Source organism: Aythya marila, assembly GCF_965140915.1.
Source record: "Aythya marila genome assembly, chromosome: 2".
NCBI lineage: Eukaryota > Metazoa > Chordata > Aves > Anseriformes > Anatidae > Aythya > Aythya marila.
In genome coordinates this window covers 106,193,261-106,216,510 of record NC_139043.1, presented here as the reverse complement: position 1 = coordinate 106,216,510, position 23,250 = coordinate 106,193,261, and the positions used below count along the sequence as shown (strand labels likewise).

General features: G+C 38.6%; 1 protein-coding gene across 3 annotated transcripts in view; it reads right to left on the bottom strand.

Moving 5' to 3' along the window:
• Positions 1-21,632, bottom strand: part of MYOM1 (myomesin 1) — a 78,880-nt gene extending 57,248 nt beyond the window's left edge. For all 3 annotated transcript variants that reach the window (XM_082752242.1, XM_082752243.1, XM_082752244.1), the window contains exons 1-5: positions 21,501-21,632; positions 17,553-18,039; positions 9,176-9,313; positions 3,742-3,952; positions 1,878-2,035 (exon numbers count right to left, since the gene is read on the bottom strand). In XM_082752242.1, coding sequence (XP_082608368.1) covers positions 1,878-2,035; positions 3,742-3,952; positions 9,176-9,313; positions 17,553-17,980 — 935 coding nt within the window. In that variant the 5' untranslated portion in view covers positions 17,981-18,039; positions 21,501-21,632. The remainder of the gene's footprint in view (positions 1-1,877; positions 2,036-3,741; positions 3,953-9,175; positions 9,314-17,552; positions 18,040-21,500) is intronic.
• Positions 21,633-23,250: the final 1,618 nt, after the last annotated feature.

Below are 23,250 nucleotides of genomic sequence, written 5' to 3'. Positions count from 1 at the left end.
AATCCATTCACCACCACTCTTCACCTCATCTGCACAATGGTGTCCCCCTGGCTGGCAACATCTGGGCATCTTTATATTCCATATACTGTGTCAAATGGTTTAGAAAATAGAATAATGCTACTTGCTCCCAATGTTTTCCAGGGCATATGAAATCCTACGGAACAGGACTTGACTCTGATCTCTAATTTTCCTCCAAAAGGCTGGGCATCCCTTGGATCCTGTTGGTAGCAAAGGTATTTCACGGCATGCAGTGCTGTGCAGAAACAAGTTTTAAGTGAGTCAAGCCAGCACTGAGAAGACTTATTTTGTCTTCATTATCAGGTTATTAAACAATAATTGATTCAGTTTTCACTTATTTATATTAATCTATGGCAAGAATAGGACTCATGTAAGAAAGACTACTTGTTATTTCTGGAAACGCAAATTCCAGAAGAGCCAAGTCATTAGTTAATGTTGGACTGCAACCTCCCACTGTCATTATGCACTGATAGTTTATGCTTTCTGCTACTGGTTTCAAATGTCCTGGGTTTTCCATATGCTTTTTCCAAGGGAGTCAGGACAGCTGCATCACATAGCAAGATTTTCTCTACAGAAAGTCCACAAAGCTTTATAATTTATCATGCACAGCATGAACAAGTCTTCATTGCTTATACAAAGAATGTCTGTTTGGAATACACAACTGACATTTACTTAGAAATGCTGAATGAAAGCTGACAAATCCAGGTCAGAACTATTCCCTAATTCTGAGCAAAGACACCTGCTGAAATGGCTATGAAATCATCTTTTCCATTAGTAGCCCGTGGCAAACAGAAATCCCTTTGGAATTCAAATGTACTGTAAAATAATGCATTAACTTCCACCATCCACATTTAGCAAGTAGATGAAAGGCCAGTTCACAGTGAAAACAAAATCAAATAACTAAAGGCTTGGTTTAAGTACATCCAGTTTTGGGAAGTAGAAGTAAAATACAAAATATGAGTATTACATCATGGTATAATAGATGCTTTATATTGGCTCCGCCAATAGAGTATCTATTGAACTCATTGCTAATTAATGCTTAATGCTGAACATGAGCTTTTTTTTTTTTCATTTTGTATACACATTCATACATTCTATATACACATTCTATAAGAATCTTTTAAATTAAAAAGTGAGTATCAAAACTCATTTTGTTTGAAAAAGTTATTACCTATTACCTTAACAACTTGACTGTGTTTGTGTAGCATGAAAGAGTTAAGAAATATCAGCATAATAGATAGTGAGACTGTAAAGTTTCACAAGTCAGTGTTAATTAAGCTAAATTAAATTCCATTCAGGTTAAACCTTAATTCAAATCAAATCAGACCTTCAGCTATGACTAAGAGTATATTTTGGTGTTCTTACAATAATGACTTGGTTCAAAGACCATGTGTATAAAAAGACTCCAACAGACTCCAAAGATTTCAGATTTGGATGATCCTAGATCTACCTGCAGCTTTTGATTTCAAATAATTATGATGTGTCTTCTATGAACGTCCTGCATCCTGAGATTTAAGTTTTACGGAGATTCAGCAGTATAACTGCTCAGCAGGCAAGCAGGTAGTTCTTGTTAATGCTTTTGGTTAATGGCATTTATAGACTACACAGAAGTACTTGGAAAACATTCTCTTAAGGATAGTACTGAAGATCTATGTATTTGTACTGTTGTTACACAAATTATTTCCCTTTTGGTATTTTGCTTTGTTCTTGTGCAATGACTTGAAATGTGTTTGTTATAAAAAGGGTGTCCTCTCTACCTGTATTTTTACCGATCTTGTATTTTTACTGAAAAAAATCCACACTCACTGAGGTGAGTTTAGATGTTGTTTAAGTGGTGACTTTCAGTGATACAAACTTACCATGTAACACGGGGTTCTGGCCAGCCAGCCACCGTACAGTGAAATTTGACATTTTGCTTTTCCCAGACAGTGTGAGAACGAGGCTCAATAATAAACTCAGGAGGATGTAAAAGTTTATCTTGATTCAGCTTTTTGTGGAATGCCTGAGTTTCTTCTAGCTGGAAAAGAAACAATTCATCATCGGTTTCTGCAGTTATAAGTGCAAACTATTAATTCTCAAAAGAATTTTTGTATTTATTAAAAGCAGTAAAATAGTATGGAAATTTCATTCTAAAATCCGGATATGTACTTAATGCACTTATCTCACTTGGACATGGAAAACAATGTTTTCATCTTCAAGAGGTTCTCCTTCCAAAATAGTTAGATTTGGTTTTCCTATTTTTTTCCTCTTAAAATGATCACAGGTAAAATAATTTTCCACATTTAAGTTTGTTTGGTTTTTGTTTGTTTGTTTGTTTTTTTGGTGTACATGATGAATGGTGAAATAGGCCTGAAACTTAGATGTCTTCTTTACTCTTCTAATGCAAAATCAGGTATGCCTACAGCATCTCTGACAGATGTGCTCTCAAACCTTTCCTGCTGAGGGGAATCTTTCACCCTCCCAGGGTAACTGTTTCAACTGCTTGACTATTCACAGAGCTGGAAAAAAAGGCTATTAATATACTATAAATCCCGCTTTCTGCAAATTAAACTTTCTGCCCTAACTTTCATGTATATGGAGAATTACAGCTCCCTGTATTAAGGCGGTTAAAAGAAGACAGCTTTTATAATCCTCTCAATCTTTAATAAAATGTGCAATACCAATATTGCCTACATTTGTTGTTTCTCACTTCTGAATATGTTCTACTTGTCCTCGACATTCATTAAATGCTAAGTATTCATTATCAGGGGTCTAACAGTTTCCAACATAATTAAGTTACTGTCTCCTATGTTTTAATAAAAATACTTTTGTTAATGCATTCTAGAAGGACATTTGTTTTTATACAACAGAATCCTGATTTTGACTGACATTATATTATAAATATTATAACTTCCAGATCCTTCAGTACCTCTACCGAGACAGGCATTCCCCACTGTACTCTTCTATGTGTAGTAATTTCCATTTGTTATAAAATTTCACCTTCACTATTTCTCAATTTTTCAAGATGATTTTGCATTTTTAACCTTGTCCTTCAAAGTGTTTACACCCTTTCCAACCTCATCTCATGAGGATATTTTAGAAGCATACTGCCAATTCTTCTGCTCAGAACATTAATAAATCAGCTAAACAAAACTGATTTTCTTTTGATATTCTCCCAGTCTGGTCATAATGTATTTGTAAATACCCTCTGAATATTGTTTTTTAACAATTTGCGCAACAATATCAAAGCTATATAAAATAGTTCCAGATGCTTTGACAGTTGCCTCCATCATTTACACATTGTGATTAAAACCCAGGAGTAAACACTTTGGACAAGCTTGTTCCCAGGCCATAAAATGCCAGATTTACCCCATCACTTTCTTATCAGCAAGTGTTGCCTAGAGACTGCCTCGTGGTTCAGGTAAGGGATGCTGCACCATTCAAATAGGTGTGGGTACAAAAAAAAAAAAAAAAAAAAAGAGAATTCCCCTGCTCCATTAGCCCTCCCTGTCTCCCAGCATTACTGCAGAGTTCCTGGTGCCTCTTTTCTTATCCACCTGACACCAAGATAACAAGACTTTAAGTCACTGAAAATACATTAATTGCAAATACTTTGGTCTTTACTGCCGTTATTGAGATTGCCCACGGTGTAAATCAGGGCTCTGATGTGTGAAGCACTTGACAAACACCAAACAAAGAAGACCCATGCAGTTTACAGCTTTGTGTTCATCTCTGTTCTTTTACCGTTTTCTTCAGGGCCACACGTTCAGCAGACTCCCGGATCGCTACTTTCCTTGATTTTTTCTCATGATGTTCCTCTTCAGAAGATGACTTGGCCACTTTGCTGACACTAACTCCTTCACCGGTTGCAAAAAGGTTCCTCCTGGCAACATATGCAGCACTCTCTTTAATTCTTTCTTCTTCTGTGTCTGTGATCCCACTGATGCTCACTTCACTGAAAGAAGGTGTAAAAAATAGAATGCCATTGGAAAATGCTGAGAACATATTCCACTTATATTTTCTATCAAGTTAACCAACCACAGTGGATGTAAAATGTCCAACAGCCTTTCATAACACATTTCTGCTTTGAGGACCATTATCTCTGTAACCATCACATGTATTCAAAGAAGAAGCTTCACTGTCTGAAGCTGTAGCTATTTTCAGTGTCTCTCTGTATAATCACATCATGTACACTTTCCACTTGACATCTATCCTGCTGTGGTCCTGTATCTCCATTGCCATAGTGATGAGTGTCAAGCACATCCACAGATCTGCCAGGCTTAAGTATCAGTTAGAGCATTTGTAGCAACAATACCAAAGGGACAGGGAATAATTGTAGCTGTAATTTGCTGTATTTTGTATATATTTTGTATATTTGTGATTTATACAAAAACTGAATATCACTGCATATCACACAAGGTCTCTTTGTTAAGAGAGAATTCCATCCTTCAATGTGTGGTTGATCTTCCATGTATTTTCTTAGAATCATAAAATGGCTTGGGTTGGAAGGGACCTTAAAGATCATCTAGTCATAGGCAGGGATGCCACCCACTAAATCAGGTAGGCCAAGGCCCCATCCAGCTTGACCTTGAACACCTTAGGGCATCCACAACCTCTCTGGGCAGCCTGTTGCAGTGCCTCACTACCCTTACAGTGAGTAATTTCCTCCTAATTTCTAATCTAATTCTACTTTCTTTTAGTTTAAGACCATTCCCCTTTGTCCTGTCTTTATCTACCTGAGTAAAGAATCCTTTTCCATCCTTTTTATAAGTCCCTTTTAACTATAGTAAAACCGCAGTGAGGTCTCCCCAGACCTCTCCTCTTTTTCAGGCTGAATAGCCCAAGCTCTCTCAGCCTGTCTTCATAGGAGAGGTGCTTCAGCCCTCTGATCATCCTCATGGCCCTCCTCTGGACCTGCTCTAACAGGTCCATTTCCCTCTTGTGCTGGGGGCCCCAGACCTGGATGCAAGACTCCAAGCAGGGCCTCAAATAGCCCAGGATGCAGTTGGCTTCTGGGCTGCAAGCATGCATTGCTGGCTCTTATCGAGCCTTTAATCCACCAGAACCACCAAGTCCTTCTCTGCAGGGCAGCTCTCAATGAGTTCTTCTCCCAGTCTGTGCTCATGCCTGGGATTGCCCCAACCCTGGTGCAGCACCTTGCTCTTGGACTTGCTGAACCTCATTAGGTTCACATGGGCTCACTTTTCTAATTTGTCCAGGTCCCTTTGGATGGCATCCCTTCCTTCTGCTGTATCACCTGCACCACTCAGCTTGGTGTCATCTGCAAACTTGCTGAGGGTGCACTTGATCCTGCTGTCTGTGTCACTGATAAAGATACTAAACAGCACCAGTCCCAGGACAGACCCCTGTGGGACACCACACATCACTGGCCTCCACCTGGACATGGAGCCATTGAGCACCACTCTCTGGGTGCACCTTCAGCCAATTCCTTATCCACTGAATTGGCCACCCTTCAAATTCATTCCTCTCCAGTTTGGAGATGTCATGTGGGACCGTGTCAAAGGTCTTACAGAAGTCCTTTCTTCACAAAGATAGTCTTCACAAAAACAATTAAGGATTTCCTTGAAGTATCTCCTTCAGGATTTCTACAAAACAGGATGCAAAGTGGTACTCTCAATGGATTCTATCCTATTTTGAGAGGCATATGTGGAAGTACGAGTGCAGTCATATTGTTTTGGCACTGTCAGGACATTATAGTTCCTATAGTAGTGCATACATAATGAGAATTCCTTGACCTAATTAGAAGCATTGATATCCTTTTGCTGAGTTTAGTTACTTTAGATTAACATTAGATGACATAATGAAAAGAGGCTCTGAGTAAGTACTAGTTAAGTGCCATCTTGCAAACACTATAAAGTAGCCTCTTATTTCCAGAAGGCACTCAAACACAACCTCATTGTTTTATCATAAAACAATACTGCTACAAATCAAAATATTTTTCTCTGTTTTCTCTAAGATTGCTAATATTATGTATTTGATAGGACATCTCATCACTCAGGAAAATATGGATTCAAGCCCATAACTAACTATCCAACTCCTAATCTTTGGAGAATGATGTCAGTTCATTGAGATGCAAGACAATCAAACGGTAGAATATGATGTAAATATAATTACTCATAAAAATTCCTCAAAAGGCTAAAAATGTACTTAAAAGCTTCAAGCTTTGACTTCCCTCCTGTTCAAACTCTGCCTTGAACTTTCTGAGTCTCAGGCTGCTTTAACAGGATGATCCTTAAAAGTATCAATGGGATGATACCCTTCACTTGTGCATATCAGCTCCCCACACAAATATCATCTAAGCTTCAGAGATACCACAGAGATTTCTAAAGACGTCTTTGAAAACTCAGTTTAATGCATATGAACGTAGCTATCTACATTCAGTTTAAATGAATCAGTGACATTTTCTTTCAAAGGCAAGCTGACGTTATTTTCTCCTTGATTACAGTGGTTAAGCAACTTCACAATATGGACCCAATCCTCAAGGCATAAAGCATAATCTGTGAGCTCATGAATATCCTCAGTTTAATACAGGACTCAGCCTAACTGTCTGCAGCAGTGGTCCCTAGACACTTTTGATCAACAGTATTAAATATTTAGATTCATTAATCGTTTTTTCCTGTTATAATCTTCCAAGATCAAAGAGAAACAAGTCCCCTGAAATGATGAATGTATCAGAAGCAGCACAGAGTACCATTTAAGAATTGATTCTGCAGCCAAGTCTCGGGGGTTTCAATAGGAAATACTTTTCAAACAGAAACAAGAGAATCAACCTTCAAATGGCACACATAAACAATTATTTAAAGAGTATCTGCCATCTGCAGTCCTTTGTCTTAGACTTATTAGTGGCTGCAAAGAGTCCCATGAGAGATATCCAGTATCTTTAGCACCTATGGTGTTAAATCTAGGTCCAGATATTTTTATTATCTGGAATACTGGCTGTCTCTCCCTAATTTTATCTTGTAAGGATTAGGCTAGGTGCTTAAGGGGAAGAGTTATGAGCTGAATAATCTGAGTGAAAAAAAGTTTATACAGCAGAATCCAAGGGTCTGAAATAGAATCAAATCATGGAAAGGGTGACCCTGTGCTGAAGGTCATCCAGCAGCATGGGCAACAGCTCCGATGGACACACAGAGAGCTGACCTTTATAAATAACTATTCCTTGTAAAAGCTATCTGCGTATGGGAAGCCACACATCAGTTTCACAAGGGGAATTTGGGAATGACATCTAACATGCACATGATTCGATAGGCTTCAGCTGTTATCTTTCAAACAAAAATAAGTATCTGACAGGAATGTGGCATGCAACTTCTGCAGCCTCGGCATGCACTGATTAACATGATGCCAACAGAAAAAAGACTAAAACAGGCACTCTGAAATGCTTCATGCCATGTTGAGTTGGGCACCCTGACATGACTCATATGACTTTTTTTTATATACTTTTAAACTAGTTACAAAAGATCTGTTTGGGTAATTTCAGTGGCACAAAAGCACAGAAAACTTTCTGAGTCATCATGCACAAAAAATGATACTGATACCAACAACAGTAATAAGATGAAGAATAGTGACTATGATGTAAAAATCTGTCAGTGTGCTTTAGTGTGGTATCTCAAAGCATCAGACAGACACAACTCAATGATGCAACACACCATCACACTGAATTAGATATTACGGTATTCACTGAACAAAAAGTGAAATGAAGAAAAAAAAAAAAAAAAGGAGAGAAAAAAAAAAAAAAGCCATGATTTGTTAAGACCACAGGAGTCTGTATAAAATCTAAAATAATTGTCCAGGAGTGCAGGCCATCGGTTGGGATTTCCAGCTATTGACTAACTCTATAAATTTTACTTTTGTAGACTCCAGACACAATAAAAAGGGAGCATATTTGTGTTTATGGGCATGGGAGACAGATGGCAGAAACACTGGGTAAAGCACATAGGTAGTGCGAAACCTTGAAAATATGTTACAGCAAGCTTTGTGTGAGACGTATTTATGTATTTCTATCACAGCAGATACAGCTGGAGCTCCAAAGAAATCCTTTAAAAAATGCAAGACTGTGCGCTTCTGAAGCTTGGTGGGGTCAAAGAGCAGTGAATCTGGCACATAAATCTATAAGGGGGGAGTAAATATTACTCCAGGATAGTGGAAGGGGGGGAATAAAAACCAAAACTGCTGGTCTCATCACAAAAGAAGAATGCTCAGAAGGCAAAAGCAGTGATGTCTCCCAATGACAAGGTGGAATTCAGTCTCACATGAAGGCAGAAGTGACATTTTTTCCTGAGTGCTGACCAAGCAGCAGGCACAAGCACACTGACTCCCAAAAACAGCTTTGATGTGCCCCATAAAAGATGTGTTGGGCAGAAGAAAGCCAAGTTGGAGAAAGGTTTCTCTTCAGCTGCAGGTGGGCAAGAAATTTTTCTCCCAGGCTCCCATCATGTCTGCTTTCCACACCACACCCTGGTATGGATCAACCTGAACAAATGGCTACACCTGACCTGTTGCAGACTCCTAATAAAATCATCATGCCATACCCAGAAAAGGGCAAGGGAGCCTCCTTGCTTGTGTGGTTTCTGGCTTCCACACAAAGTTCACATTCAGCTTTACTGAGGACAGTGCTGCAGTAAAACATATTACATCAGTAGTAACCATGCAATAAATACCAACAACACGTGAGATCAGTATGAATCATTATGACGGATTTGAGAAATTGCTTGGTTTCATTCCAGGTTTTCTCTGTGCCAGGACAAAACATTAGCACATTGGTTCATTGTTTCTACGGTTAATGTGTGGTAGGGGACATTGGATTACAAGCCTTTAAACCACAAGAGTAAGCTAAATTATGCGGACAACATGTTTGTCCAGTTCCCAGTAAGCAGTGTTATAATTATATCATAGTTTCATAGAAAGTGGCCCTGGTGACGTGCTTGAAACAAAGACCAGACACCTGGATTCATTTGTCCTGGTTCTGGATGACTGACCTCCATGATGGATTTTCTGCCAGTCAGTTAACTTCTCTTGGTCTTTTTATCACCCATACGAAGTGCAAACAATCACCTTGAGATCCAGGAGTGTAAAAAAAAGATCAATGGATTTCTTATTTTATAATTAGCTAATAAAATGACAGAAGTAAGGTACCATAAAAAAAGGAAAATGGACATACCGTCCTGAGAATATAGGCACTGAGTAGTCTATGGCTTCATTTTCTTTGTCCTCAGATATCAAATTCTGTTTTGCTCTTTTTGCTTTGGGACTCATCTTATAGGATTGATCTTCAATCATTAAATTGGAATCTTTCAGTCTGCAATAAAAATCATATTGTTAAAATCAGGGGAAAAAAGCTGTTAAGAAACACTCCAACATAATATTAAAGTACTACACATTTTTGCTCTCTATTTGGTAAGAAAGAAAATATTGTCTTTAATAACCATGGCTTCAGAGTTATTAAACACATAACTAAATGCACTTTTGACAAAGGGACCATTACAAATATAACACTGATGCCCCTTGATATTAAATCTAAATACAGAGAATAAACAATATACCTGCATATTTCATTGATTGGTTTGAGACTTGGAGAGTTTATATACATAGTTTTGGTAGGTCTTGAGGTCACTGAGACCACCAAGTAATTCTAGAGATTGTGTCTGAACTGATGGCCTCTACTTTCCCAAAATTTATGGTTCCCAAATTGTGTGATCCCCTAACAAAATATTGTCAGTGGGCAAATACATTCAAAGTCGTGATGCTTTTAGGTCTTTTTAGAGAAAATATAGGGCAGTGAATTGTCCGGTAACTGCTCTTTCCATTCCCACTGGCCTCCCACACCACCCCAAACTACTGAAAGCACAGATCTGAGTGAAGTAATGTCATTTCACTTTGCCCAGATAAGTGGAGAGTGAGTGGGAAGAAAGAAAAGCAAACCAAAAGAAAGACTTCTGGAAAACCTGGGAAAGACTCCCCAGCTAGAGGGGAGGACTTCTGATGAGTATGAAGCATATTTGAAGCAGTCATATTTGGGTTTATATTTAACATGGTTACAAATAATATTAACAGAACTCCAAATACCTCCCTCCTTTTCTCCAAATACAATACTCCATCCTAAGCTGCCAGATTTATATCTTAGAGATGGAATATCCCCATTAGCTCTCAGACTTTTACAAATCCCTGAATTGCCTATTCATCTCTGTCTCAACATTGCCAAGGGAAATCATAGATGAACCTGCTTTTGGACTGGAGCTTTGTTTGCATGGCACAAGACAGAGGAGCAGAATTAAGGCCACTGTTTCTCAGCAAGGCTCCTGCGTCCAGACCTGGACCATTCTCACAGTGCTAACCTGCTCCCAGTCCCCAGGGTAAGGCTGGTAGGCTAATAACCAAACCTCATAGCAGCACTGGGCCCCTGAGAATGTAAAGCACGTAGAACATAACATTGAAGATAAATTTTTCCCTGCCCCAGACAGCTGGGGAGGGACTCCAAAGGAGGCAGACACAGCTCTAGGGAGAGAAATCCAAGCAGAAATCACTTGGGAACAGCCCAGGCAGAGTAAAGCAAAAGGTTGCCCCCCTCTTGGGTTTGGCGATGATATGGTACAACCACTATGGCCAACCACAAATGCATGGAGGCAACTCATTGTCAAATAAATGGTGAGAAAAAGCAAAGCCAAGGTTGATTTTTTTTAATCATTTTTTTTTAATGTTTTTAATGAACTGTGATCTGTAGGGAGCTGCAGTCCTTTACCTATTGGGTGACTTTTATAGCTGTCCTATTTCAAGATGGGGCAAACCTGGAATTGTGAATCTGTCATCAGATTGCCTGGAGGCTTTACGCTGAACCCTTAAGGAGACCACTTGGCTTCTGATAATTTGAAAAAAATCACAGTATCTTTTGGACTTTAGTTTAAAAGTCAATATGTTTTGATTTTCATGAAAGTAGACGAAATATGGTGAAAATCTCAGCTCAGTTTTTTTCAGAGTTGTTACATCCAAACCTGCTCATTGTTCATAAAGCAGAATTTGGCTATCTTATCAGTTTGGTTTTCAGTTCAGGTCTAGATCCTGCACCTATATAGGGAATCATCAGGCAGTATGCATAGCAGTTCTCATCACTTTCTGCCAGGTCTTTTGTTGAGATCTCCTCTGCATGTTTTTTTTCTTTCTTAGGCTCTGTTTGTTGTTGTTGCTTGTTTGTTTGTTTTTAATCAAACACTGCAAGTAGCTGAAGCTGAATAACTCATCTTCATTTTTTCTGCCTACTACAGCTGGCATTAATTAAAATATGCCCCCAAAATCCTTCAGATTAATGCCAGAGATCTCCACCACAACCTGAGAAAACTGGGCTGGAATTAGGACTTTCTCAGAGGTATGATGAATAGGATAAAAATACTATACATGGACAGCTGATTCCCAGTAACTCCAGAGTTTTCTAAGCTGCATGTCTCTTGATCAAGGCACCTTCCACTGCAGACACTTGGTTATTTTCTGGATTAGTACTCCTGGGTCTTTCATATTACTGCATGCTTTGGCTGGCATAGTGAACAGTCCTCATTTGTATGTGCTCAGGACCAGAAGAGCACCTTTCTGGATATTTTTTCCTTTCTTCTTCTTCAGCTTGAAGGGGCAGCTGCAGTGAGAGTCTTTGTGCTGTCTTCTAAGAGCTGCCTCCAGGTACTTTGTGGTGGTACAGACCACTCCGCTATCAAAGCCACAGGTGATAGCTGCAAACTGAATAACAGATCCACATTGGTCCTGCAGTTGTCTGCTGGACTCAGGCTCTCTGACACCAATCAATTTACTTCAGATGCTGTTCTTCCAACAACTCGATCTGGACTAAGCAAGACCCCTCTGAGCAGTGTTACACTGCATAATGTCAAGGGTGCTTTTATGCCAGTTTTCTACTCCAACAATAGTCAACAACAGGTGTTTTGTTTTTTTTAAGTTCATATAGAGAAATACTTTCCCCGATATATCTTTTTGGTTTCAAACAAAGATCTGGGGATGTCATGAGTGAGCTGAAATCATTGCTGTAGCAATATAGGTAAATGGCACTTTTTTTTTTTTTTTTTGAGCCTGTTTTAAATTGTGACATTATATATATATATATATTTGCTGCTTACCTGCTTCTCTGTGTGAAGAATAGTGGAAAAAATGTTCCTTATGTTCCTTGTTCATTCTCTGCAGATCTTTCATTATTTTATACATTGATGTTACATGCTCATGTTTACCACCTTCCCAAGGTAAGAGCCCCAATTCCTATACCTTCTCTAAGTATCCTCCCACTACTGTTCTTGTTGATCTCTGATCTTTTCCTGTTTACTTCTTAGGATGGGATGGTAGGATCTGAACCCAGTATTTCAGCTTCAAGCATACCTTGGATTAACACACTGACAGAATACGCTGTCTGTTTTGTTCTCACTTTCTCCCACAGCTGTTCCTAAGTTTCTAATTGGTTTGTGTCCACATCAGAGAACCCAGCTGGTGTTTTCAGAGGAGTATCCAGAGTAACTCCAAAATCTTTCAGAACTGGAGTGCATAAACTAAAAGCTGAGATGAATAAATTTGAAATGGTAGAAAATGTTTCTCCTTTCCAAACCCTCCTTATGTTAGCATCTATTCAGGATGAGCTGTATGGAGTCTAGTGGAAATGCTTATTCAAATGGCCCCTTTGCATGTGAAAACAAATTGGTCATTACTTCTATCATGAGGTTTGATTCTATGTTTTCCTTCCTTGTTATTACTGTTTCTTCCTGTGCAATACAAAAAACAAACCCTGCCTTACAACCATTATTTAGGTAGCCTAAGGGAGGACTCCACTTTCTTGAACCAGATTCTAAAATCTTGCCCTTTATTTTAAAGTGTTCCAACCTTTTACCTGATATGTGGAACAGAATCTCCCCAGAGGAGAAGGAGCAGGATATCAGTGCTCTCTAGTTTCGCAGGGAGGAACAGTACCATGACCTTTTAGCAGCTTTCAGCCTCATTTGATCTGCCCAGCTAGCATACATATATTTTTTTCCAGGTCAGATGCTATCTGTACTGCCTTATCAAGGTTGGTGACCCAAGATTAGTGTCCTCATTTCTTGATAAGTTTTCAGCATGTTAAAATATCAATGCCAACATTTTCTTAGTTTCTCAGTAGAGTCACTGAATTTATGGAATGAAATGGGAGCTGGATGACTGTAAATGCTAAAGGCACAGGTATAGTCCTGCACAGCCTCTAACAGTGCTCCCTCTAGCCCACCAGAGGAACTAAATACAACACTGTACAGGGCCTGTGAAACTCACAAACAGAGGGTTTTTTTTTGATGTCCTATTCCCATATATATTCTCATACCTTCAAGATATGAATATACTTCAGTATGTTGGCACTGCCCTTGTTTCTGCACCTGAAGGTACAAGCTTCCCACCCTGCACAAAATGATCCTGAGCCCAGTGGAGGTAGAAATGTTTCCTAGGAGTGGACCACAACACCCTATTTCACAGTTATTCCACCCCAGCATGAAAAGGCATTGGTAAGCTCATTTACACCATTAGTAAATCATGCACCTTGTCCTTAGCATGCTTCTTTAAATGTTTCTCTCTTTCACTTAATTCCACCAGCAGAAAGGGATGCATGTGGTATACACCATAGCTGTAGCAGAGGAGCTCCATTAGCCAAAAGGAATCTCTCAAGGTGTAGTTACAGCAGGAAAAAAATAAATAGAAAGTTTTTCAGTTTTTCATAAGAAAGCTCTTTAAAAACAGCTTCTAAAATTGAGAAGCACTCTTTGGTGACTAAATTCATTTTAAGTTGCTGACAGATTTGTCATGGGCTCAGGCAATATTGCTGGCAATAATCATGCTGTTCCCTCACACAGCTTCCACAAGTTTTTTTAAAGGGGAATTGTTTCCACATGGCAAGTTGCATTAAATCAATTTCCATGCTTGGCTGTGATGTTTGGAAGCCTGCTCCTTAACCCTCACCTATAATAAACCAAAGGATGAGCAGTGCCAGCAGGGAGGTCAAGATCATGGTCTTCTCATGTTTCTTAAAGTGTAATATTTATTCAGCCCTATCCTGTTCCCAGTTACGTTATTGCTCAGAAGAGCATTCACTCTTACTATCTGGCACTTGCATTAATTGCAAGTTTGGTGGCAGATAACCACTCTGTGACACAATTACCTTTGCTTGGGATTATCTGATGCTCTCAGCCAGGAAAATTACACATGGAAAAGCAATGGAAGTTTGAACAAGGAGCTTCCAAAGAAAGAAAGAAAGAAAGAAGAAAAATGAAGATGAAGAAGAGGTAAGGGACTTAATCCAGCACTCCAATTTGACAGCTACAAGATTTGTCAGACCTGACTCAGCTTCTCAGAAGCACATGGAGAAGCTGTGGAAGAAGGCTGGTGCCTAGCTCTGCTGTGGGAGTGGACAGAAGAACCACATAGGGGGCACACAAACCTCACTGCACACCCCTGCAGGATGGGTGGCCACTACCACAGCTTTGGGACAGAGCTGCCAGCGTGCAGCTGGGCCTGCAGGCCCATCAGGATCCATGGGGTAGCAGCAGGCCGTACTCCTCCTGGCTTGGTGCAGGGCTTGATGTGAAGTGGCAGTCCTTGCATGATGAGGCTTGCTTTCTTTTATGAGCCCAGGATTTTACAGCTTTGGCAAGTGGTTACCAACAGAGCTGAAAGCCTTCGCACTTGCTCTTAGTTTTGCCAGCTTTCACTTCTCTCCTCTTCTTCAAGCTGTCATGGGTTTGAAGGAAGCTTGAAATGCAAAGAACAGACAGCCCGTCTCCAAATGGAACCTTTTTTGTCACTGCAGCTCCTTCAAGCTGTCCATATTTTCCACTCAAGCGAGTCTAGTCTCCAACATCAGAGAACTGGGATCAAGTCAAGGTCTTGCAGGTTACCCAGCCCCAAGTCCTTTGCCAGTGCTTTCCTGTGATAAATTCCTCACATTGCACTACCTGCATATCAACATTGCCTCTTTATGGACACTCATTTCTGTGAAGTGGCTACAGGAAGGGTTGAGACACATTTTGCAGGAATAGTAAAGTTTAGCAGAAGTTACTTCAGATAAAAATAAGAGGTGTCTTGAATATAAGCTCAGTATTTGAATTGTATATTTTTCCTCTTGGGCTTAGCAAGGTTTATCCTCAAAACAATATATCCTCAAAACATAAAAAGTTTTAAACACATTAAACATAAATGTAGATGTGATACTAAAATCCAGTGATATGCAATAATCAACTGTTACTTGAACAATTTAATCTGATTTTGGATTCGTGTGCACATTCAGGTTTCAAGCAACCACCAGTGCTCCAGGTCACCTAGATGCAGCATTTGGATTCAAGGCCTTTTGAACTTTTTGAAAATTTAAAGTGTTTGAAGCATTCATTTTTTTCTGTTACACCGTTTCTTTCATAATGATGAAATCAGAACATCTTTGATTTGCTCAATTTCTTTGAGTAACGCTTTTTGTCTCCTCATTATCTCTTGAAGTGTTTTGGGCTTTCAGGGGAAAATAGCATGAACTTGGGGAAAATTACTTTAAATTGGACCACAATTAACAATATAGTCATGGTATTCTTCTACTTGTACCACTTGCAAATTGCAACAAAATGGCCACAAAGCAGTTGCTTCCAAAACTAAATAAATACCAACGTTGAGGATATATTAACCATTAAATTATGTTAAACATTGCCATTCAGAACCATATTCTCCTGTGTATTAAATTTCATTCAAGAAAGGTTTAAATTGGTCAATCTAATCTCCCAAGTCCTTGTCTCCCATAGCAGCACTGAGTTTCTCCAATACAAAGACAGGATCACAGAGAGACATTGCAGCTGAGACATTCTTATCTCTGGTTGCCAGGATAGTATGAGGTCTGTTGGCAACTCTTGTACTACAGAGTAGCTTGCAAATAGCAACAAATATACTGTTTCAAAACAAAAGCTATTATTACTATTATTATTCAAACATATAGGAAATCTAGAAATGTTTTAAGCTCTCTCCCAGTACGATTTCAGTACATTAAACAATTCAGTTTCCTGTAGTATTGCTTTGCTGACATTAGAGTTCTTGGTGAGAAGACTTGTGTTTCAGAAGAAACATCTGACAAACCTGTGTCACTGAAGAGATTGTAAATGAAGCTAGGCAGCAATTATTTTTACAACCATTTTTATTTTTTTGTAACTTCAAACAGTGTTCCCATTTACTGGAATATTCAAAGTTTTCTATGAGAATAGGGAGGCTTTGGGTTAGGGTGAGCAGCAACACATAGCTGCGTCACTACAGTGCAGGAGCCATTTGGGATACCTCCCCCTACCCGACTCTCTCTAGAAACATAGTCCCATCACCTCCAGTCTGCATCCCTTCTTCAGCAGATTACATATGAGACTCTTTTGCTACTCCATTTGGCGATTAATTATTTACACAACAGAAATGGTTTCAACAGGAAAAACAGGATATAATCTAGCCCAAGATAGTCAGGCACTCCAGTCATTCATTTGGGCTCTAATTGCCTGAGGTTCAAATTCATGAACAAACTCTGGCAAATAGAGACATGACCCTGAACTTCCTGAAAGCCAAGTGAAGGCTGCAATCGCAAGGCCTTATTTACTATGGTACAATAGCCTTTCCTTCAGTGGCTTTGGCCAGGAGTCCATCTTTATCCAAAATCCCTGGAGGCCATTTAGTTTTCGTAATTCAAGTTTTCCGGTGAACAAGCCATGATTGGTTCTGCTAGTAATACTCTGATTTTATATTAACATAATGGAGAGCAGATGTTTTGGTCTATAATTTGTTTGTTATTTCCTCCACTGCTAACAACTGATCTAATCTTACTTTAATGCTCCCCTAATTTCTGTTAATTTCTGAGATACATTAAAATAATGTGAGGCTATGGTATCTAAAACATTCTGCTAATGCATTGATTGAGCAATATTTACTTTCATAAACAAAAAAAATAATGGTACTCTTTGAAAATAGTATACCTCAACCTATTTCCACAGTGAAATGTTCAATTTCTTGAATAATTTGAACAATTCTTGTTCAATTTCACTCAGCACAAAAATGAAACATTTATTCCAAGGAATAATGATATATGGGCATGTCAGCTCAAACTTAGGAGAACAGCTCCAAGTTCTTTTACTGCTCCAATGTGGCCAAGTAAGAGCCAGCCCCAACCCAAAAGCTATCTCAACAATGCGGATTAACTTCAGCTCTCTTAGTATGGCAAAAACTTTGGGTGGCTCATGCCCAGCCAGTTTGGAGAATGAAGGTACAACTTGTATCTGTCATCATTCAGCCACGTCAGCATTGCAAGTGCTATTCTCATGCCAATCCAACCATCACACATGAGTTAGCCCAGCAAACTAAGCTGATCTTCCCAGTCTCAAAGCCAAGGAAAAACTGGAAAATATGTTAACACAAGTTACAGAACTTGTTTGTGTTGAAGAACTGGAGAGTTTTACCATTGATTTCAATAAGAGACAGTTAGACATTTTTGTTCTGGAATACTGTTTCAAAGGTAGATGTACTTTTTGCCTTACCCAAGACTGTAGGCTTCAGATCCCAGTCTGTAGGCTGCAGCCAGCTTGTTGATTGATTCAGATCCATGACTATAGGCAGCTGAGCTCTTGCTGAGGGCTTCAGAGTCAAGACTATAGGCAGCAGATCTTTTGCTTTGTGCAGCAGAGTGATCATAGGCTGTAGATCCATAGCTGTAGGCTGCTGACTCAAGGTCATAGGCTGAAGAGCCACGGCTGTATGCTGCTGAAGACTCAAGGCTGAAGTCTGCTGCAGAGGCATGGCGATAGGCTGCAGAACCCCTAGCATAAGCTGTAGATCCTTGAGCATAGAGAGCAGATTTGCTTTTGGTTTCTTTTTGGTACTGGCTTACAGTTGACTGCAGTGCTTTATGGCGATATGCACGGTCATAATGGTCATGGTGTCTTTGATAGAATGGTAAAGACATCATGAGTGCCTTCTAATTTTTTTTTTGCTGCACTCTTCTGAATGTAGATATAACAGGACTGTCTGAAAAAGATCAAACATAAAGACTCACACCAAAGAAACTTAAGAGCTAGCATACAATTAGTAAAGAACAAACTAACATGAAACTTAAACCTTTAAAAAATAAATGTAATACATTTGGGGCTATCATTTATGATGTTTCTTGGACTTTAAGGTAGGCTCATATTTAAGTTTCAGGAAGTGCATATGTCATTCGTTGGGAACAGAAATCTTTACATTATTGTGCCTGATCATTTGTAGTTGATTTCCCTGTTCTTACTGCAAACTGTTGAAGTTTCACGTATTCAACTTTTCCAGTCATTACTGCCAGCTACTGAAATCTTGTGTTCAGCTTCTTCAGAGATACTGTAAATACTTTGTTAAATTACAAAAGACAGAATAAATTATTAAGTTATTTTAAAAAGCATGAGAGATTTCAAGAGGGCTATTCAGTTTATAATATGAGATAAAAATATGTGAACATTTCATTCATTTTCATAATCCAATTTTCAAATTCAATTTAATTTATGGCTTAAGACTTTAATACTCAATTAAGAGCAGTAAGATTGTGAAGGATGCCACTTTTTTCTGTAAACATGCATTACATTGATTATTTTGTGTGTGTTAACAGAGTTTCATTTAAAGGGGCTTATCACAGTTTTACAGTTTAATAAGGAATACAGTCTGCATCCAATAATTAAAATAACATAATGTTCATCAGTCTGAATGGCCTCTCTTCTTAATCTAGAAATATTGTGTAGAAAATCATCATGAAAATTCTTCCAGATGGTATTCCTATCTAAGTTTTGCTTTGCACAGTCATCAATAGATTATCTGGCAGTTTTTCATAGTATGAAATTTGATCAGGAGAGAGGTAGTTCCCCTCTCAAAATGGGATGAGGGTTGAGTGCAGAAAGGATTTCCCTTTGTTTTTTCAGCTGGCAATACAATCTTGTTTTGTTTTGCTGTTATTATTAAAACTGACATTTTCTTCTCTGGCATGCAAAGTTGCCTCTACCAATCAATCCCTCATGATAACCTTTCTTTTTCTTATCATTGGTCATTAGGCTTACAATGTGCCTAGGATTGTCACTGAAGAGGTACATCATTATGAATAGAAATGAGCTACAGTGGGAAAATGTTGAGAAAAATTTGAAGATCCAAAACCAAGAGAGGTGTTTGCTATTGTTTTTTATACCAATCACAGCAACGGGGAACTTGTTCTGCTTCTGTTTTTGTTCATGTTAATGAAACTACTTCTCTGATGTTTTTGTATAAAATAAACTTACAAATCTGGAATGTAATTTTGATTCCATGAAAATCATTATTTTTTCACTGATCTTTTTGCTTTCAAGATTTCAGCCTTTGGCTTTTTCTTTAGTATTCATTCTGATAGCAAGCCAACAAATTGCAAACTATTCTCTTTGGTCACTGCTCAGGTACTCAACTGGACTAAGGCTAATTATGAAGAAAAAAAAGTTTCAACGTAATTGTATTTCAGGGCTCACTCAAGGTCTGGGAACTGCTCTTTGCATGATATCAGAAGGGATCACTCACTTGCAGAAATTCAACAATAAACTAAGAAAGTCATTCAGAAGTCTTTAAGTATGTAGAAGAAATTGATTTCATAACCATAGTGAAACTATGACTTCCAGGAGACCAGTTTGTCCATTTACTTTATTTCTACCTGAGGAAGGGAGAAATGGGAAAGAGTGTTAGCCCATTGTCCTCTACATTAAAAACTCACGTTCCTTGCTAACTTCCTTATTTCTCCTGCTGGCTATTTTTTTTCATGTAAGTTTAATGAACACAATTAGCCTGTTTACTATCTTTATTTCTAATACCTATCAATATTTTTTGTTGTGATTATTTCACTTTGTTGGCTTCAGAGATTTCTTCTTCATTTTTCTTCATTATTTTCTCTCCCAGCTCCACAGAGCTAGTTTAGGGTTTGCAAGCCACTGTGATTTTTGTTGAGCAAAGTTAAGGTGTACAGATGAGTCATGTTTTAGACACTGAAAAGGAAAGAGCATGAGAGCATCCTGTGTACCTTTTGTAGAGCATTACATTTGCCTCCCTTCATCTTCACCAGCCTTATTTGCAGCATTAGTGAGTTTTGTCATGGTTACAACAGCCACAACGTTAACACTCATTCAGTTCTATTGCTCAGGGATTTGCACAGCTCTCCAGGATTCAAAGCAAGGAAGGTGATCCAAAAATATAGAGCACTTTATGTATTGCCCATTAAAGAGTTAAGTGAGGCATTTCAATTTACATCTTATCAGAGCAAAAGAACAAGCTTAACCATTTAAGTCAGTATATATAAAAAGTGTCAAAGGCAACTTTTTCTTCCAAACACAAAAGCTGTGGGCCTCATTATCCTCAAGAGTACAAGGAGGAGTATATGTTAGGCATAAGAACTAAGTAAGGCAAGCTGAACAAGTCACCTCTCTTGGTTCAAATCAAAGGCCAACTCTTACTCATGTAATCTAAGAGGAAACTCCTTTTATAGGTGTTTTATCACCCTGTGAGTTGTATTTTGTTTTCCCTCTGAAACATCAAGCATTACTCACAGGTTAAGGGTCAGTTAGTTACACCAGTCTGACCAGTAGTGCTATGTTTTAGGGGATGACAAGAAATTCTGAACCTTACAAGGCTTTTACTCCAACTTGGGGCACTGTCTGCTTATCTGACTGACTCCCATCTCTGGAGTTTTATAAAATCCATATTACCTGCACCTCCTTAGTTTGAGTCCATTCAACAGCCCCTTATATTATGAGGGTAAAACCCCTCTCAAGATCTGTGTAGGATTTTATAACTGCAGAGCCTGGCCTAAAAATATAGTGGCCACAGTTAGATGAATATGCAGATTTGGGATCTATATGTTAGCAGCTGCTGAACTGAATTTTCAAAATGGCATCTGAGCAAACAGGCAGTTCTGTACTTGTCTGTAGGTTGTAAATGCACACTAAAGGAAGTGATTTTATTAGAATTGCCTCTTGCATTATTTATTATCTGTTATTCTTTGAAGATCTACTTCATCAATGAAAATAGTGAAATAGAAAAAAAATACTGAAACACATAAGCTTACAAAAATTATAAGATTTCTTTCAGTTCAGTCAATGGTGTTTTATATACTTTACAAATAATGAGACATCCTATGAAATTAGAAAATATTTTGATTATTTACCTAATCTCTAATCCCAAAGGAAGTAGCACAACAAATTCCTTCTGTATCTCAGTAATCCATGCTTCATTTGAGAGTATGACAAGAATATGCTGGGACAGTTGAGTTGCTAAGCGAACCCTTGTGCTATGCTTTGTTTCACAGCTGAGCCTTTAGAGTTCTTCAGCTCCCATCTACAACTCCCTCAAATAACTGTTGAGCTGAGAAGATTAAAGAGAGCTACTATCAACCTGGTAGTACAGACTCTAATTAAAAATAGTTGAACACATAAAATCTTACATCATAAAGGAACACTTACCAGGGCCCAGAAGAACAACAGCAATTGGAATAGCTCTGAAATGGATGAACAACAGAAAAACACAGCAGCTATGAATGCAGCAAAGGGAGAGGTAGTCAGGACCAGGGGTAGGGACTGGACTTGAAGGTCCAGAACAAAAATAATGCCTGCAGTCAGTGGAATGTCAGAGCCCCAGTCCAGACCTTTTATGGCCAGGAGGGTGATAAATATAGCAGCAAAGAGTGAGAGAGACAGAGACAGATACCGATACCCTGTGCTATCTCTGTGCAAACACATGATGACAGCAGTGTCAGGCTGAGCATTCTCCCTTTTAAATATCTTCCATAAAATCAGCATGCCAATTTTAAATTATTTATAGAATTTTTTCCTTAGTTAAGTCAGCTTTAGGAAACAAAACAATGTGTCATGTCATGATCCAGAGAGTAGGAAATATCAGTCTCTGTATTGACCTTTGCCATGGTACAAGAATATTAAAGTTTTACGGATTCTTTTAATTTTTTTATGCCATGCCACAGTGCATGTAACAGATATTTCACAGCTTAATGACAGACAACCTATTGAAGTAATTAGCAGCAAAACTCTATAAAGCCATACAACACATTACAGTTCAATAAAAATGTACTTTCCTTGCTCTGTTGACAAGATGTTACATTTTTATCATCTTATTTAAATAAGATGATAAATTAAGAACATGATAAGATAAGATGACTAAATTAAGAACATGACCTCATGAGGTATTTAAGTAGATACATGTATAACCAATGTAACTCTAAGACCCAACTTTTTGTTTCTGAATGAAATAGTGTTATTTCTAGGGATAATGAAATGGGCTTTTCTTTCACTTTGGTCACAACATTTTGGCACAGAAATGCACGTGACCCAATGTAATAGCTAAATATTGCATGAGAACACTTTTTGTCATTTGGAAGAGGGTTTAATTTGTGAAACTATGCTGTGACTTCATTGTAAATAAGTATTTTGCTCTGCAGAGTACATTTAGCTTTCAATACAAATGGTTATTCCACGTTTATCTTGCACATTTGCATTGTCAGGAATGTTAACCCAAAGTTCAGCTGTAGCCACTTCCACCACACCTACCATACAACACAGCTGAAAGCTTTTCAGATATTCCTCTTCTGCTGTGGTCTCTTACATGGAACCACAGGCAGAAGGTCTGGATGAGACCAGCTGCCCCAAGCTTTTCTGAACCATGGTTCACTGGTATCCTCTTCCTTACCTCACCTACCATAAATCCACCTGAAACCTGTTAGTTTAACTTACTAGCTAGTAGTTCCTTGGGCAGCTGCTACCTCCTGCCTTGTGCTATGCCATGGAGTAAGTTCATACACTTCTTCATCTTCTGCATGGGAGCTGCTTACCTAAATCAACTGTAAAGCCTAAGAAGGTATGGACAGAAAAAAAAAAAAGAAAAAAAAAAAAAAGATGTACAGCCATACGAACTTTGTCTTGGCTCAGGCAACTGGCTGAATGGAGAACTAGAACTCTAATATAAACTCTTCTTCCCCAGTTTTCTGCACCAATGGCAGCTCCACTGATCTACAGAGTTTGAGCTGTAATATATACTTTTAATTAGGGAAGGTGAGAGATTCCTGAATTGCGTTACAGACTCCACACCTTCACAGCGGGTCATTTGCAAAGGCACATTAAAAGACTTAATGACATACTAATTTCTTTTGAAATTTTCAGAGAGAGATGTAGAGAAATTAAACCAATTAAGCATCCTGTTTTT